General features: G+C 49.3%; 1 protein-coding gene across 1 annotated transcript; it reads right to left on the minus strand.

Annotated features, from left to right (window-relative positions):
* Nucleotides 1–3,453: 3,453 nt before the first annotated feature.
* Nucleotides 3,454–15,343, minus strand: LOC141167166 (uncharacterized). The gene is made up of 4 exons (XM_073654572.1): nt 15,263–15,343; nt 6,936–7,681; nt 6,656–6,750; nt 3,454–4,450 (listed from the first exon to the last, which is right to left on the minus strand). Exons 2-3 carry the CDS (start codon nt 7,662–7,664, stop codon nt 6,739–6,741), a joined length of 741 nt encoding a protein of 246 aa, XP_073510673.1. The 5' UTR covers nt 7,665–7,681; nt 15,263–15,343; the 3' UTR covers nt 3,454–4,450; nt 6,656–6,738.
* Between the last annotated feature and the right edge of the window lie 884 nt (nt 15,344–16,227).

Raw genomic sequence — 16,227 nt, forward strand, 5'->3', positions numbered from 1 at the left:
GTGATATAAAGAGCCCTGACACACATCACCATCAATGAGTTTAACTGACAAACAAATTCTTCCCTTATCACTCCTAAACACTTTTTGCATAATAATTTGGAACACAGTGTACATGTGCTTTTCCACAAAACACCAGTGGTTCACGTAGTGAATCTTACAGTTCTAACTTGCCAACCGTGGTCTGTATGGAGTTGTTCAATAAAGGGCCCAAAATTAAGATAACATAGATGGGAGAGGTCTCTATGAATAGGAATTCCTAAGTATTTGATACCCTGTGAGGGCCAGGCAAAGGGAAAGTTGGACTGGATGGAATCCTATATGGATTTGGGGAGGGAGACATCGAGGGCCTCAGACTTCGCTGCATTGATTTTAAAATTTGACCATGTAACAAAGTGATCTATTTCAACCATAACAGCATGGATGGATATATGTGATTGAGTGATATATACTAGGACATCATCAGCAAATAGAGAGCACTTGTTCTCGGTGCCTCCCACCTCAATCCACCTAATATTGGGGTTATGGCGAATTGATGAGAGCAGGTGCTCCGTCACTAGGATGTATAAGAGAGGGGACAGAGGACATCCCTGCCTTGTCCCATTGGTGATTGTGAAAGGTGATGAAAATGTTCTGATGCACCCCCTGGGCCTTGGGACACCCGGAGCCGGACCCTTTTTGGTGGATGCTGGTGGTTGTAGTCTTCGTGGCGGCGACCCGGTTCCGTGGCTCAGGGTGGTCAAACCAGTGGCGGAACTATTTGTGGTTTTGATGTTTAAATGTCCGACTACGCCACCCGTGGATTGCGGTCAGAGTGATCCGCCGCTGCAGGGCAGACCGCTGAGGCTGGTGTTGTGGGTGCAGCAGAGCGTAGCATAACTCCCCACGGGAGGAGTATAGCCTCAGGGCAGTGTATGCGGAGGATGGGGGTGATGGTGCAGGGCAGCAGCAGTAACGACACGGAGTCAGTGATGCAGTCCAGGGCCTTTACTCACAGTTCTTATTATCCAGACCACGTCTGCAGGTAACGGCTGCCCACGTCGTACTGTGCTCACCAGGTGAGGGGCTCAGACAACTCCCAGATAACTTTGGAGCGCTTCACAGGACCCCGTTTGTGTGTCCTTTGTCTGGCCTTTCTTACCAACCCTTCTGTCCGGCTGCCTCGGGCCTCCTCTTGGTAAACTTGGCGCCAGTTTCCCTGACCCTATGTGGTGCCTTCCTAGCGGGTGTAGCGAGGGGCTGCGCCACATAAAATGTCACAGCCTCCGGTTTCTAGCTGAGGGTCGTTTCCTGCCTCCACTAGTTTCGGGGACCGGTCTCCCCCTTTGGCCTGACCCCTCCACGCAGGTGGATTCGGGCGTGCGGTGGCGACTCGCCCGTCCGCACCCCTGGGATCCCTTCATTCCTCGTTCCTGGAGCCTTCTCCGCTCCTCTTCCTTCCTTCTCCCTCTTCCAGGCCTGGGCCTCTGTTACTAGGCCCGCCTCCGGAGCAGAGTTCATGCAGAGCCCCTGCTCCCTGCCACTTCTGCTCAGACTTCTCTGCACTGAACCAAGATGGTGCCCACCTTTTATACTCCCTTCTCAATGCACCCAGGAACTGCTTCCTCCCTGCTCCTGCACTACAGGGTTCCCCTTCCTCAGTGTTCCCTCCCCCCACTCCAGCCAGGGACAGGGACTGTCGTGCCCATCTCAGAGGCATATTGGTCGCCCTGCCCCACGGCAATGTGGTGTAATGCATGCAGGTGTCGGGGTCCTGATCCACACTCCATCCTTACCTGAGAGTGAGATATCACACCTCTGGGTGAGGTGCAATACCTCTGTAGCAACTGAGCCCTCAGGGTGCTACAGTTCCATTTATCTTCAGCCTTGGTGACGTATTGTGATACAGGGCCGTGATTTTGGCTATAAAAGGGTCCCCTAGACCCCTACCCCAAGCTTTTTAAGAGAATCATATATGGCGTGCCAGGAGACTCTATGGAATGCTTTCTCAGCATCCAACGAGAGTATCTAATTACAAATTTTTAACTGCATCTAGCCCAGGAAATACTTTGTGCCTAGTAGCAGTGTCTGCTAGTCAGCGGATTATCCCGGCTGTTAAGCAAGCTACACCACCTGTAGTTTGGACACTTAATTTTTTCAAAGGAAATGCTTCGGGACCACGGGATACTCAGTGAAGAGCATCAGGAGGAACCCCAAGGCATAGGGGCTGGGACTGGCAGTAGGATGCCTTGCGGTGGACAGCCGAGCTCGATCCTTATAAAAGCTTTTTAACTGCAGCAGCTTTAGTGGACGCTACTGGAGCTGGAATTACGCGGCTGCTGGCATGAGACTTGCCCTCCAATAGATCCTTGTAAATGGATTTAAAGTGTATTCATTCAAATTAGAGAGACAATTTAAATGAAAAAGCTTAGAGCTGCCTCCACCACAGGGGGGCTCGCTCGACCCACCAGCGGACAGGCACCAGTATTGGGAGAGGGGGGCTGGCCGTCAGGGTTCACCGCGGCTCTGGCACAAACCCGGCGACACGGAGGTGGCACGGGCAGGAGCGGACTGAACGTGTCGGCTTCTCACTTTTTGGAATTTAGAAGGGCATGACATGCCTATATCTGTGTCTCCCCCTCCTTTTACTCCTCCACCTCTTTTCTTTTCGCATAACTATATGTACTTGTCACTTTTCCATGTGTTAGTTGTGTCTTCTGAGCAGTTTGTCAGCTTTTGGACACCTTTGAAGGTGTTTTCTATGTGTTTCTATGTGTTTTTGTTTGCCTGCCATTGGTTTTAACGGTGTTCGAAGGTGTTCGACGAACAGTTCGACGAACAGTTCGGCGAACACACGGGTGTTCGACGAACCGAACCGAACTCGAACACTACGGGGGTGGCTCAACACTAGTTGGCACCCACCTGACCCGGTGACCTGGCACCGCCTGATTGGTCACGGGTGTCGTCACCAATGGTGCGACAGTGGGGCAGGGCTTAATCTTTAAAAGGCCCGCCCACAAACATGGCGGCGCATTCAGATCATTTGAGCTAGCTGTTTGTGGTGTGCACGCTTACTCTGGGCTCCTCGAAGAGCCATAGCTTTAGCTAGGCAGGTAGAAAAAGTAGGCAGGTAGCTTCGCCTCACTGACTGGCTCTAACTAGGGGGTTCGCCTTACACCCCGAGCCGCCTGTGAGCTAATTAGAGCGGGTTTGCTCAGTCCGGTAGCAAGCCGGCTGAGTGCTCGAATACCCGGTGGGAATCACACCCGCACGCTAGCGCCGTCTCCTATAGCGTAGCGCCTTTACCGTAGACAGGGCTACTGCTCATAGTCCGGTCACACGTCACCCTGCGGTTCTTGGAGATTCATACAAAAACAGGAGGACACTTGAGTATAGTGGCAAACAATTAATACAATTTTATTTAAATACATCATTCAAAATTCTTGTAGAAAAAAGTTTAAATTAGCAGAAGGGGGTAAGGTGCAAGGTGCCCAAAGCTGGGGGGTACCCTGGGGGGAAGGGCGGTATAGAATAGTCAATTAGTCCATATAGTTATGAGAGGCAGCGGTGAGTACATATAACATGAAACAAAATCATGTTCAGTAGACATCAAAGTTGATACAGTAAAGTGTACAAAGAGGCCAAGGCCTCATGCAGAGAGACCAGATCCTGATACAAAAAGTATCCTAGCACTAACTCAGAAAGTGTGAGTCAGGTCAATGGTCCCTATGATATAGATAAATATAGACTCACCACAAGCCAAAGGTATGGAAGGAGCCCAGAACCCCACAAGAGAGTCCCCAGCAGTGCAACGGGTAAAGTCGCGCCTCTTTTTCAAGAGGCAACGCTAACCTGCATGCATCCAGGACCTGTAGAAATACCTCCCATTCAAGTCATGTGACTGAGGGGAGGGAGGAAGCTGCCGCAGCGCGTGTATCTGGAGCCACACCCCCTCATCGCGCGCGCCGAGGCCGTCAAGTCACAGGCCCGCGTCCGGGAGCGCGCTGGAGACACGCCCCCTGGAGGCAAGCCAGGGACATATAGACAGCCCAGCGCGAGCGCAGGGAGGGTATGTATCAGAACACACGAGTACCAACCCAGCAGCATAAAGGCTCCCATAGGAGGAGAAAATGTGATGAGGGTGGAAATACCATCCAATGTCCCAAGAGTATGTGAGGGTACCCGGGGGTCATATAATATATGTCCAGTCCTGAGAAGAAAAGAAGGAAAGGAAATGGGGGACCCCCCCTCACAGATACAAACAAACCTCCCATGTGACAGCAATCTTGATCGCATATATAATTTAAATGTAAGTAATTTTAAAGGTATAAACAAAGTACACAGAATTTTCATCACATGAAGGGGGATGGCAGCAATATCTTTCAGGGATTCTTCACTCCAATTGAAGAAAGTCCTTGTGGTAACACTGGTCCATAAGGATGATGCAGAGCTTGACAAGGAAATAGGATAGGGTCTGGAAATATAGGGAAAAGATAAATTAAAACCAGAAACAAATTTAAAATCAAGCTAAGACCCGGAAGCACAGACTAGAGGATCAAAAAAGCCGAGGGAGAGCGCCAGAGAAAGGAGGGCATCCGATCACAGGAAAGATGAGAAAGTCAGGCTTTCATTGAGGCCACGCGGGGCAAGGGTGTCGAGGACCGTGATCCACCTGGCCTCTTTCTGTGCAAGACAGAGTTTGGAATTACCCCCCCGAGAGCCCAGGCGCACCACATCAATACCACGCACCATGAGGGTGCGTGGATCACTGCCATGAGCTGTTTTGAAGTGTCGCGGTAGAGTCCTGAGCTCCCGGGGATCCGCAAAAGACTTGGCCGCGCCAATGTCCCTTATATGCTCCTGCACACGAACCCTCATCTCTCTTGCAGTAAGACCTACATAGATTTTATTACAGCCACATGTGGCATAGTAGACCACATGTGTAGTGCTGCAGGAGATGTATTTTGAGATTTGGAATGTGCGGGAGCCGTCAGACGATGCAAATGATGAACAACGAAGGACATTAGCGCAAGCCAAGCAGTGGCCACATGGAAAAGATCCCACCCTGGGCCCGGGTGACCCAAATGGATTGGGTGCAGGTGGGACATAGTGGCTAGAGGTGATAAAATCACCCAAATTCCTAGCCCGTTTAGCTGTCATAAGTGGGTAATGTCCCACCACATCCCTCAGGGAGGGCTCCGTGCCGAGAACACTCCAGTGGCGTGAGAGGACCCGCCTCATAGTCCCCCACTCGTGATTGTAGGTGGAGATGAAGCGGGTCCTCTCGGGGAGAGATGGGCGGGGTAAGCGAGCGGGGCAAAAGAGACGACTGCGGGGGGTACCTCATGCCCTACCATAACCACGGCTGATGCAGCGGTTGCTATAACCTCTCTGTTTAAAGCGCTCAGTCAGATCTGATGCCTGTCTCTCAAAATAGGCATCAGTTGAGCAGATGCGCCTGGCCCTTAGGAACTGTCCGATCGGGACGGCCCTTATTGTGGATGGAGTAAGTGCCGAAGAGGCATGTACCAATGAGTTAACCGCTGTGGGCTTCCTGTAGACGTCAGTCTGGATGAAGGATTGTGAGTCCACCTCCAGAGTGACGTCCAGGAAGTCCATGCGTCTAGTATGATAAGCGTATGTGAGTTTGATACCGCACCTATTAGAATTAAGTTGTTTCATAAACTCATCGAGCTCCTCCACCTCACCTCGCCAGATGAATAAGACATCATCAATGTACCTGAGCCACGTCACGACCTGGTTGGCACCCCGCACACCATCATCCCTAAAAACCTCCCTCTCCCATGCACCTAGGAAGAGGTTGGCATAGGAGGGTGCGCAGGCCGCACCCATGGCCGTGCCACGCAGCTGCAGGTACACTAAGTCTTTAAATAGGAAACAATTATGATACAAGATGAAGTGGAGGAGCTCGAGGATAAACTCACGAGAAGGGCCGTCCAGGTCGGAGGTCCAAGGAATAACCGAGCGGCAGACAGGCCCAGATCATGACTGATGCAGGTATATAGACTCTCCACATCGGCCGTGACCATGATCATACCTGGTTCCAAGAAGATGCCGTCAACCCTAGTAAGGACGTCGGTCGTGTCTTTTATGTAAGACGGAAGGGTCTCAACAAGTGGTCTCAGGTGACTGTCCACATATTGAGAGATTGGGCCACAGAGACCCCCCAAGCCAGACACGATCGGATGTCCAGGAGGGTTGGCGGCATCTTTATGGATTTTAGGGAGCAGGTAAAAGGTGGCTGTTTTAGGGAAACGTACGGTTAAAGCCTCCACAGTCCTCTTATCAATAATGCCCCGCTCGCAGGCCCGAGCCAGAATTCCCTGTAAAGCTGCGGAGTAGGAGGCAATAGGGTTATATGACAACCTAGAATAGGTATCCTTGTCTCTGAGTTGGCGCAGTGCCTCCCTCTCATATTTCTGGTATGGCCACAGGACGATATTCCCTCTCTTGTCAGAAGGCTTAATGACAGTATCTTTAAGTGATTGTAGATCACATATAGCTTGACGTTGAGTAGAGGTTAGGTTGTCAAATTTTCTCCATGTGGAGATTTTTTTTAAATCCTCTGCAACCAAATTCACAAAGATCTCAACTGCCGGGCTAATGGACAAGGGAGGGAATCTCGTTGATTTAGGAATCCTAACCTGTGGTAACCCACCTGTGGGGGGAGTTGTCTGCTCCAACAGCAGATCTTCAAGGTCTTGTAAAGACTCCCTCTCCGCTGCCGACATGGGAATTCCCTCACCAGCCGACCTGAAATGGAGTTTTTTTAAGATAAGTTTCCGAGCAAACAGATGGAGGTCCTTGAGGGCCGTAAAGTAATTATAAGCATTGGTAGGTGCAAATGATAGGCCCATCCCAAGGACCTCCATCTGCGTCTCGGTCAAAATATGTGTAGTTAAATTCACGACACGGAGCCCCCCCTGAGGGTCACCAACCTGATATGGAGTCCTGCGCTTTCTCCTATTGTCTGGTCTGGTCTGGATGCGTTCCACTATTTGTGAGGAAGGACATCCCTGGGGGTCGACATTAGTAGTTGATGTAAGACTCTCATTGGAGGTCCCCGAGGCAATCGAGGCAGATCTTGAATGTTGATAAGAATTGTTCCTAGATCTTGGTCTCATATTTTCCATTGGGGATCTCCATCTATACATCCTATGGGTGAGTCTATCTTGGGTGTCCCGATTAAATTTTTTAGTTTTGACAGTCTGAATTTCTTTGACAAGTTTTTGGCATTCGGTATCCACCCCATCACTGAGCCTCTTGATCTCGTCACTGGACAGGTCCCTCTTGAGCTGTCCTTGTAAGGTGTCAATCTCTGACTCCAGGTCAAGAAGGGACTTTTCATCTTTTTCTTTCAAGAGATTCAAGAAGCCCAGAGAGCAGGTGTCTGCCAAGGCTTCCCACCTGTCTTTAAATGCCTCATCCTCAATTTTGTATGAAGGAAAGGTATGTATCCGCAGACCCCAGGGGATCAGGGCCTTCTCTATGTACTTGGTTAGGAAGGCCCGGTTCCACCAGATCCGAGTCCTGCGTTTGATCAGAGCCTTAAATTTGATGACGCTCTCCCTCAGCTTGAGATCAGAGTCTGGCACCGCCAAACCCCCACCGCTGGATAGTTCATCTAATTGGGCGAGCCACGTATTGTCTCGTGCACGGAAGTCCATAATGGGCCAAGCAAAATCTGTAAAAATACAGACAAACACATATGAGAAAAACACAGGCCAAGTGTAACATACTGAACAGAACATGGTGCCAAGACCAAATGTCAGGCACCACGTCCGTAATGCCTACTCAATTAGATACATACAAAAACAGGAGGACACTTGAGTATAGTGGCAAACAATTAATACAATTTTATTTAGATACATCATTCAAAATTCTTGTAGAAAAAAGTTTAAAATAGCAGAAGGGGGTAAGGTGCAAAGTGCCCAAAGCTGGGGGGTACACTGGGGGGAAGGGCGGTATAGAATAGTCAATTAGTCCATATAGTTATGAGAGGCAGCGGTGAGTACATATAACATGGAACAAAATCATGTTCAGTAGACATCAAAGTTGATACAGTAAAGAGTACAAAGAGGCCAAGGCCTCATACAGAGAGACCAGATCCTGATACAAAAAGTATCCTAGCACTAACTCAGAAAGTGTGAGTCAGGTCAATGGTCCCTATGATATAGATAAATATAGACTCACCACTTCTTGAAGATTGTGTGAACTGCTTTAGCGCCCATCCCCATAGCGTAGCGCCTGTATCAAAGACAGGGCTACTGCTGTTCCCACGGTCGCACGTCTCCCTGTGGTTCTTGGAGATTGTGCGAACCGTCTTACCCTTCCTTGTGCGTTAACACGAAGGGCTAAGATAATTGTTAGGTGCGTCGCCGGTCGCTCTCTCCTCCGTGCTGTAAACGGAGATAGAGCGTACCACTTTACCCTGTCCGGTGTGAAGTTAACACGGAAGGGTTTATCATTTAGTTGTCGTTTTCCTTTCCACCCGGAAAGTGTTCGGCAGCAGTCCTCTAGGCTGCATCGCGGACCCCGGGGTCGGTTGCGTTACATTAAATAAAGTTGTCTGCAACCGCTCCCCTTAACAGTTCCCATCGATTTGGGCAATTTTTCGGCCTTCGCCAGACCGCCGGAAAAATGCTCGAGTTTCCCATAGACTTAAATTGGGCTCGTTACTCGGACCGAGCACTCGAGCATTCCAATTTGCTCGACCCCAGCAACGAGTACACAAGCATTTTAGTGCTCGCTCATCACTATTTATCATGTTTGTGTACCCCTGTGTAGAGAACAATATCTGCACCAAAAAATTTATTTCACTACAGTATAACTATTATAATGGAGACAAAAACCTCATCCACTACAGCCAACCCAGCAAATGGAGAGCCATCTAGGAGTCTTCACATTAAAAAAATGAGGGCCTGACACCATTGAAGTGGCATTGACTCGCCCAGGGGGATATGGGGGACTCGGTACCCGGGCCTTTAGCTTCTTGGGATGTCACGGCAGTCGGCTTCCGGGCCCGTACCCTGGGGTCACTCTTAAAAGGGGTTGTTGCTTGAAGGGATGATAAACGGTTTTGTCTCGTGACGCCACCTGTGGTTCCTGGTAATAGGTATCAGCGCTGCTGCAGACCTCCGGGGGTGATGGGATGGCAGCTGAGATGTTTCTGCTCACCACAGGCAGAGCGGGCCCCCGGGGCAGGGTTGATGGAAGGGATGCAGGTGAGAGGTGGCCCAGCCGGGTTAGGGGAGAATAACAGACACGCACACAGGGGATTCGCTTCAGTACCTTTACTGGTGTAGACGGCAGGTACAGTCCAGGGTACTTGGTAGGAAGAGTGCACTTCTGGACTCTCCCCAGTGAGCGGTTATAAGGCCTCCTTGTCTGTTTCTTCCTCTCTCTCTCTCTGAAGCTCCTGACCTGCTTGGAAATAGGCCTAGCTTCTGTACTCTCTCACTCTCTCACCTGTCTGCTTGGTGGTAAGAACTTTCCTCTGGCTACCACTATCCCTGAACGCTGGGGCCTTCGTGGTTCCTAGTTCTTTGGATGGTTGCAGCTTCAGGTTGACCAGGGGTCTAGAATCCCCTTGGTATACCGGTTATTCCTACTGGGCGTAGAGGACCCTGTAGGCGCGGACACGGTGTCCGGCTTGTGTTCTGGGGTGAGCCTAAGATGCTCCTCTGGCCCCCGACACTTCTCTCTCCTCTCCTTGCCTCCGGCCACGCTTTAGGCCCTCAGGCTTCAGCAAGTGCTTTAGGCCTTAACTTGCCCTCAGCACAGCAGCTATCATGTGCTGCTTCTTCGCTGCTCTAAAGTGTCAGCACACTCTGCCTACCTAACTCCACCCTCCAGTATATATATCCCTAACAGGGCTCCCTCTGGTGGTATGAGGTGGAAGGGTGGAGGTGTCTGTGTGTACTGAGGGCCTCTTCTGGAGAAGTCCGTCCATGCACCCTTTTGGGTCCTGTGGTACCTGTGGATAGCAGGGTGCCACAGCATCAATTTCAGTAGATTATAAATAGTATAATGGGAACAGACACATCTTCAGTCAACTACACTACAGCCAACTCGGTAGATGGAGACCCAATCAGGACTCTCCACATTTCAAAAAATTAGTAGCAGACACCAGCAAAGTGGCATGAATTTCAGTACAATAGAAATAGTAGAATTAGGAATGACACCTCTTCCACTACAGCCAACCCAGCAGATGGAGATTCAATCAGGACTGCACCATCCTCTCCAGTCATTCATCATGTGTCAGACTTGTACTCTGTTGTGTTGGTGCACAAGCTGGTCTAAAAAATGTGTAAAAGGACTAACAGAAATTGCTTCTGCCATTTATACTACTGCCGTTGTTAATATTTTGGTGATGACGAATTGACATGCTGGAGGTTGGAAGTGTAGAGCTGCTGTCTTGGGGAAAACCTATTTTTTCAAAAGCGTGTTTTGATACTCCAGCATTCGCAGGTCCCTTTCCAGGGTGGGAAGCATCTGGCAAAATTTACTCTTATAACGTGGATTTAACAGAGTGGCAACCGAGTAGTCATTATTTCGAATCCTAACTATACGGGGATCATGTTGCAGATAGTGTAGCAAGAAGGCACTCATATGTCGGGCTCTTCAATGAGATTCAAGCCCATGCTGTGTTGGTGGCTGGGTAATTCTGATGCTTGTTTCCTCTGTTTTACCCTCCTGCCAAACACAAACAGAGATGGGATGATTATCCTCTTCATGTTCTGACTGTTGCTCGCCCATCACTTCTTCCATTTGTTCCTCACCTCTTACATCTTCACTAACAGTTTGTCTGGTATCACCAAATCACCAACCTCCCTCGATCGCAGTGAACCACCCTCCCTTGGCACCCTGAGATGACCCCTAGTGTATGACGTTAGTAACAGAAGAAAGTATTTTTTTAGTGTGGATGGGGCCTGTATAATACGAGACATTCTCCAAACTATTTCAAACTGAGATCTCCCCTGCTCTATAATGTTAGGAATCGAAGAAAGTATTTTTTTTACTGTGGATGAGGCCTGTATAACATAGAATATATGCTGCAAGATCTTTCAAACTGAGATCTAGCCTGCTGTATCATGTTAGTCACAGTAAAAAATATATTTTTTTACCCTGCATAAGCTCTGCATACAGCTGAATTTCACAGCCACTAATGTAGTAGGTGGCTTTTAGCAGAGTGTATTACGTTTGTGACACAAAAAAAATCTTTTGTGGACTCTGGCTAGAAACAGAAAAAATATAGTTTGTTACTCTGAAAACAGCTGTAGTTCCATGCCAGTAAAATAGTAGCTGGCTTGTAGCAGAGTGTATCACGTTTGCAACACAAAAAAATCTATTTTGAACTCTGGCTAGCAACAGAAAAAATATACACTTCTATAGAAACTTCTGTGAAATCAAACTGTCCACTTAGGAAGCAACACTGATTGACAATCAATTTCACATGCTGTTTGTGCAAATGGAATAGACAATAGATGGAAATTATTGGCAATTATCAAGACCCACTCAATAAAGGAGTGGTTCTGCAGGTTGGTACCACAGACCACATCTCAGTACCAATGCTTTCTGGCTGATGTTTTGGTCACTTTTTAATGTTGGTTGTGCTTTCACACTCGTGGTAGCATGAGATGGACTCTACAACCCACAGAAGTTGCTCAGGTAGTGCAGCGAATCCAGGATGGCACATCAATGCGAACTGTGGCAAGAAGGTTTTCTGTGTCTGCCAGCGTAGTGTCTAGAGGCTGGAGGCGCTACCAGGAGACAGGCCAGTACACCAGGAAACGTGGAGGGGGCCGTAGGAGGGCAACAACCCAGCAGCAGGACTGCTACCTCCTCCTTTGTGCAAGGAGGAACAGGAGGAGCACTGCCAGAGCCCTGCAAAATGACCTCCAGCAGGCCACAAATGTGCATGTGTCTGCACAAACGGTTGGAAACCGACTCCATGAGGGTGGAATGAGGGCCCGATATCCACAGATAGGGGTTGTGCTCACAGCCCAACACCGTTCAGGACGCTTGGCATTTGCCACAGAACACCAGGATTGGCAAAGTCGCCACTGTTGCCCTGTGCTCTTCACAGATGAAAGCAGATTCACACTGAGCACATGTGACAGACGCGACAGAGTCTGGAGACGCCGTGGAGAGCGATCTGCTGCCTGCAACATCCTTCAGAATGACCGGTTTGGCTGTGGGTCAGTAATGGTGTGGGGTGGCATTTCTTTGGAGGGCCACTCAGCCCTCCATGTGCTTGCCAGAGGTAGCCTGACTGCCATTAGGTACTGAGAAGAGATCCTCAGACCCCTGGTGAGACCATATGCTGGTGCAGTTGGCCCTGGGTTCCTCCTAATGCAGACCTCATGTGGCTGGAGTGTGTCAGAAGTTCCTGCAAGATGAAGGCATTGAAGCTATGGACTGGCCCTCCCGTTCCCCAGACCTGAATCCCATTGAGCACATCTGGGACATCATGTCTCGCTCCATCCATCATGTCTCGTTTGCATCACAGACGGTCAAGGAGTTGGCGGATGTTTTAGTCCAGGTCTGGAAGGAGATCCCACAGGAGATCATCCGCAACCTCATCAGGAGCATGCCCAGGCGTTGTAGAGAGGTCATACAGGCACATGTAAGCCACACACAATACTGAGCCTCATCTTGACTTGTTTTAACGACATTGCATCAAAGTTGGATCAGCCTGTAGTGTGTTTTTCCACTTTAATTTTTGGGGTGACTCCAAATCCAGGCCTCCATTGGTTAATAAATTTGATTTCCATTGATGATTTTTGTGTGATTTTGCTGTCAGCACATTCAACTGTGTACAATTTTCAATGAGAATATTTCATTCATTCAGATCTAGGATGTGGTACTTGAGTTTTCCCTTTATTTTTTTGAGCAGTGTATTTTTTTACTGTGCATACAGCTAAATTTCACCCTCCAAAAAATGACGAAGTGGGCTACCACAGCTTACACTATCACATTAGCAAATGAAAAAAAAAGGTTTAAGTCCTCTGCACTGAGAAGCAGTGCAGAGTCTGCAGACAGCTGAATTTCAACCCCACAAAATCAAAAGGTGGGCTACAAGGGCTTGCTTGCTTTATCACATTAGCACTAGTGATGAGCGAACGTGCTCGCCACTGCTCGGTGCTCGCCCGATCATCACGGTGCTCGACACGCTCGGCGAGTATTTCCGGGTTGCTCGGGTGGGAACTCGGGGCCCCTCCCTGTATGTTTGGCGCTCTTTAGAGAGCAAAAGAACATGCAGGGATTGCCGGCCACGCACTGTAATGCCATAGCCATGTTGGTTGTGGCATTATATGGATTGGATTAGCTGGCTGCACAGCGTCATCAGGTCTATATAAGACCTGGCGCCACTATGCTCATCACAGTTTACCCCAGAAACAGGCAAAGAAGAGAGAGGTGCTACTGAGTCAGGGAGAGACTTGCTTGTTTATAGTTAGTATAGGTATTCCACAACATATAAATATATATATGAATTAACAGCCCTTCTGAGGTCTAATCCAGATGCATATAATCAGTGGTGATAGCAGGAATTATTCGGGGAGGCAGGGATATGTGGCAGACTGCAGTGCATGTAGCGCAAGAGGGTCCATTAAACATCCTGTCTGCTGCTGCTGTAATATTTACAGATATTTGTAGACATAGCCCCAGATATCAGAGGCCACGGCAATTTTTATTTATCTTAATCCGGGTTATATGCTTAAAAAGCAATCCAGAGTAAACCATTTGTCTGCTCCATTTGCTTGTTAGCACTGCAGAATACAGCCAGATCTGTTCCATATTTCAGCGAAATCCAAAAATTTGAACTGAACGTGGAAAATGTTGGCCTCCTTTTCCATTCTGTTGCAGTGTGTCGGTCAAGCTATTCATACTAGGTGTCTGTAAAGAATAGTATTAGTAAATTACAGGCCTGCTTTTTAAAACCGTGGTTCTCTGTGTAACATCCCTGGCAGCGTGCTGGCATGGCTTACCACCTCCCACCATGCAAGACCGCCATCTTACCTATCAGTCCAGGCTGCACACTTTGCTCCAGTACCTGCTGTGTCTATTGTCTGATTGCTTAGGGCGGCGGCGCGGTTACTCCTGATTCTTATAGTTACTGTGTGCGCACTCCTTATGCATCCCCAGCCTATTGCTGTGAGTCACTGGATACTTAAACCCCCTCCACCCAGTAGGAGGTGCCTGCGCAACACTTTTTTTCAGTGTGTTCTGAGTTGCCAGGTCCTGTCCTGTATCTTGTCTGTTTCCGCCACCCTGGGGGCTGTATACCCAGGCCTGCTACCTGTATCTGTGACTTCTAGTCTGTTCCACCACCCTGGGGGCTGTATACCCAGGGATGTTACCTGTATCTGTGACTTCTAGTCTGTTTCCGCCACAGTGGGGGCTGAGTTCTCAGGCTCGTTCCTGTATCTTGTTTCTGGTTCAGTTCCTGTCTGAACAGTGCCCTAGCCCGTTACTTGTTTGTCTCTATGTCCGTATCTTCCCTTTTCCTGCAGTGTCTGAACCTGCACCTAACTCCAACTTGTTGTCTCTGTACTTCTGTTTGTGAGTTTAGTGTCTGCTCGCTACTTCATTGTAAGTACCTTGTGTGCTCTGCTCAGCTTGTCTACTGCACCTGCAGGTTTTGCTCTGCTTTGCTTGTCCACCGCACCTGCAGGTTTAGCTCTGCTCTGCTTGTCTACCGCACCTGCGGTTTTGCTCTTTTTGTCCACCGCACCAGCGGGTTTTGCTCTGCTCTGCCGGTCTACTGCACCTGCGGGTTTTGCTCTGCTCTGCCTGTTTACCGCACCTGCCGCTTTTGCTCTGCTCTGCTCGTGTACCGCACCTGCGGGTTTTGCTTTGCTCTGCTTGTCTGCTGCACCTGCGGCTCTGTCCCTGTATCCCAATCTGTACTGGTACCTATCCTGCCTGCATTCCAACCTGCCAGTACCCACCGGTGTGCATTCCAGCAATGCCTGCCAGTACCCACCTGTCTGTATGCCAGCCTAACCTGCCTTTTCCTCCATTCCCCGGTGTGGGTCAACAGCTGTGACCGGGATCTGTCCTGGAGTAGCACCTGGTCCCTCTGCTTGGTTCCTCCCTGGTTCATGGAGTCGACTGAGCCGCCGTGCGACCTTTGTCGGACCGAGTTGATACTTAGTCACGCCCCTCAACTCACTCCTTGGTTCATGGTACAGTGGGATCACTAACAACGCTCACGCCAGTCAGTCGGGGCGTGTGTGTAACACTCTGTCAGATATATCACCTATAACAATGTTCCAGAATCCGCCTTTTCTTCCATTTTCATTTCGTTGCGTGCGCCAGTCAAGCTATTCACGCTAGGTCTCTGTGAAGAATAATATTAGTAAATTACAGGCCTGCTATTTAAAACCGTAGTTCTCCGTCAGACATATCACATATAACAGCGTTCCAGAATCAGCCATTTCTCGATAAATTGGAAAATATTGTCCTCCATTTAAAATGGGCAAGGTGCGTGGCAAGGGACGGTGAAGTGGACATAATGGTGATGGTGCATGCAGAGTCTGAGGACGTGGCCGTGGGCAAGCTGAAATTGTGCCAAAACAAACACCCACATCTTGTTGCTCGACATTCCTTTCCCAATTACTAGGGGACCGCAGTGCACCACTATTGAACCCTGATCAGTGTCAATAGGTTGTTGGTTGGATAGCAGATAATGCTTCCAGTCATTTTGCCACCACCACTACCACCCTGTCTTCCACACAGTCAAGTCTCAGTAGCCGTGAGTCTGGACCGCATATTTCTCACCCTGATCCTCCTTCCTCCCACAATGCCGAGTGCCCGGAGACAACTAATCCCACACTTGGACACTCAGAAGAGCTGTTCACTTTTCCATTTGTAGATTCGGGCCTCTTGCCTGGCCAGCTTCAAGCGAGTCAATAGGAGAACGCATGCAGCGATGCCCAAATATTGGAGCAGTCACGGTCACATGAAAGCAATGGTAAGAAAGTGCAAGAGGAGGAGGAGGAGTAGGACACACAACTGTCAGAAATTCAGAAGGAGGACTAGGGTGCGGAAGTGGAAGACGAGGTGGTGGATGATATAGCAACTGACCCAACCTGGCAGGGGGACATACAGAGCGAGGACAGCAGCACACAGGGGGAGGGAGGCATAGCACCACAACAGGCAGGAAATAGCAGTGTGGTGGCTGCAGACACAAGGCAGGAAATGACAAAATGACGGAAGTTCCCA

The sequence above is a fragment of the Phyllobates terribilis genome, unplaced genomic scaffold (genome assembly GCF_046119375.1).
Source record: "Phyllobates terribilis strain yellow unplaced genomic scaffold, ASM4611937v1 Scaffold_1__5_contigs__length_1240528914, whole genome shotgun sequence".
Lineage (NCBI taxonomy): Eukaryota > Metazoa > Chordata > Amphibia > Anura > Dendrobatidae > Phyllobates > Phyllobates terribilis.

Bases quoted from the DNA above. Each gene is read 5' to 3' on its own strand.
- LOC141167166 (XM_073654572.1), bottom strand. From the start codon at position 7,664: ATGGACTTCCGTGCACGAGACAATACGTGGCTCGCCCAATTAGATGAA.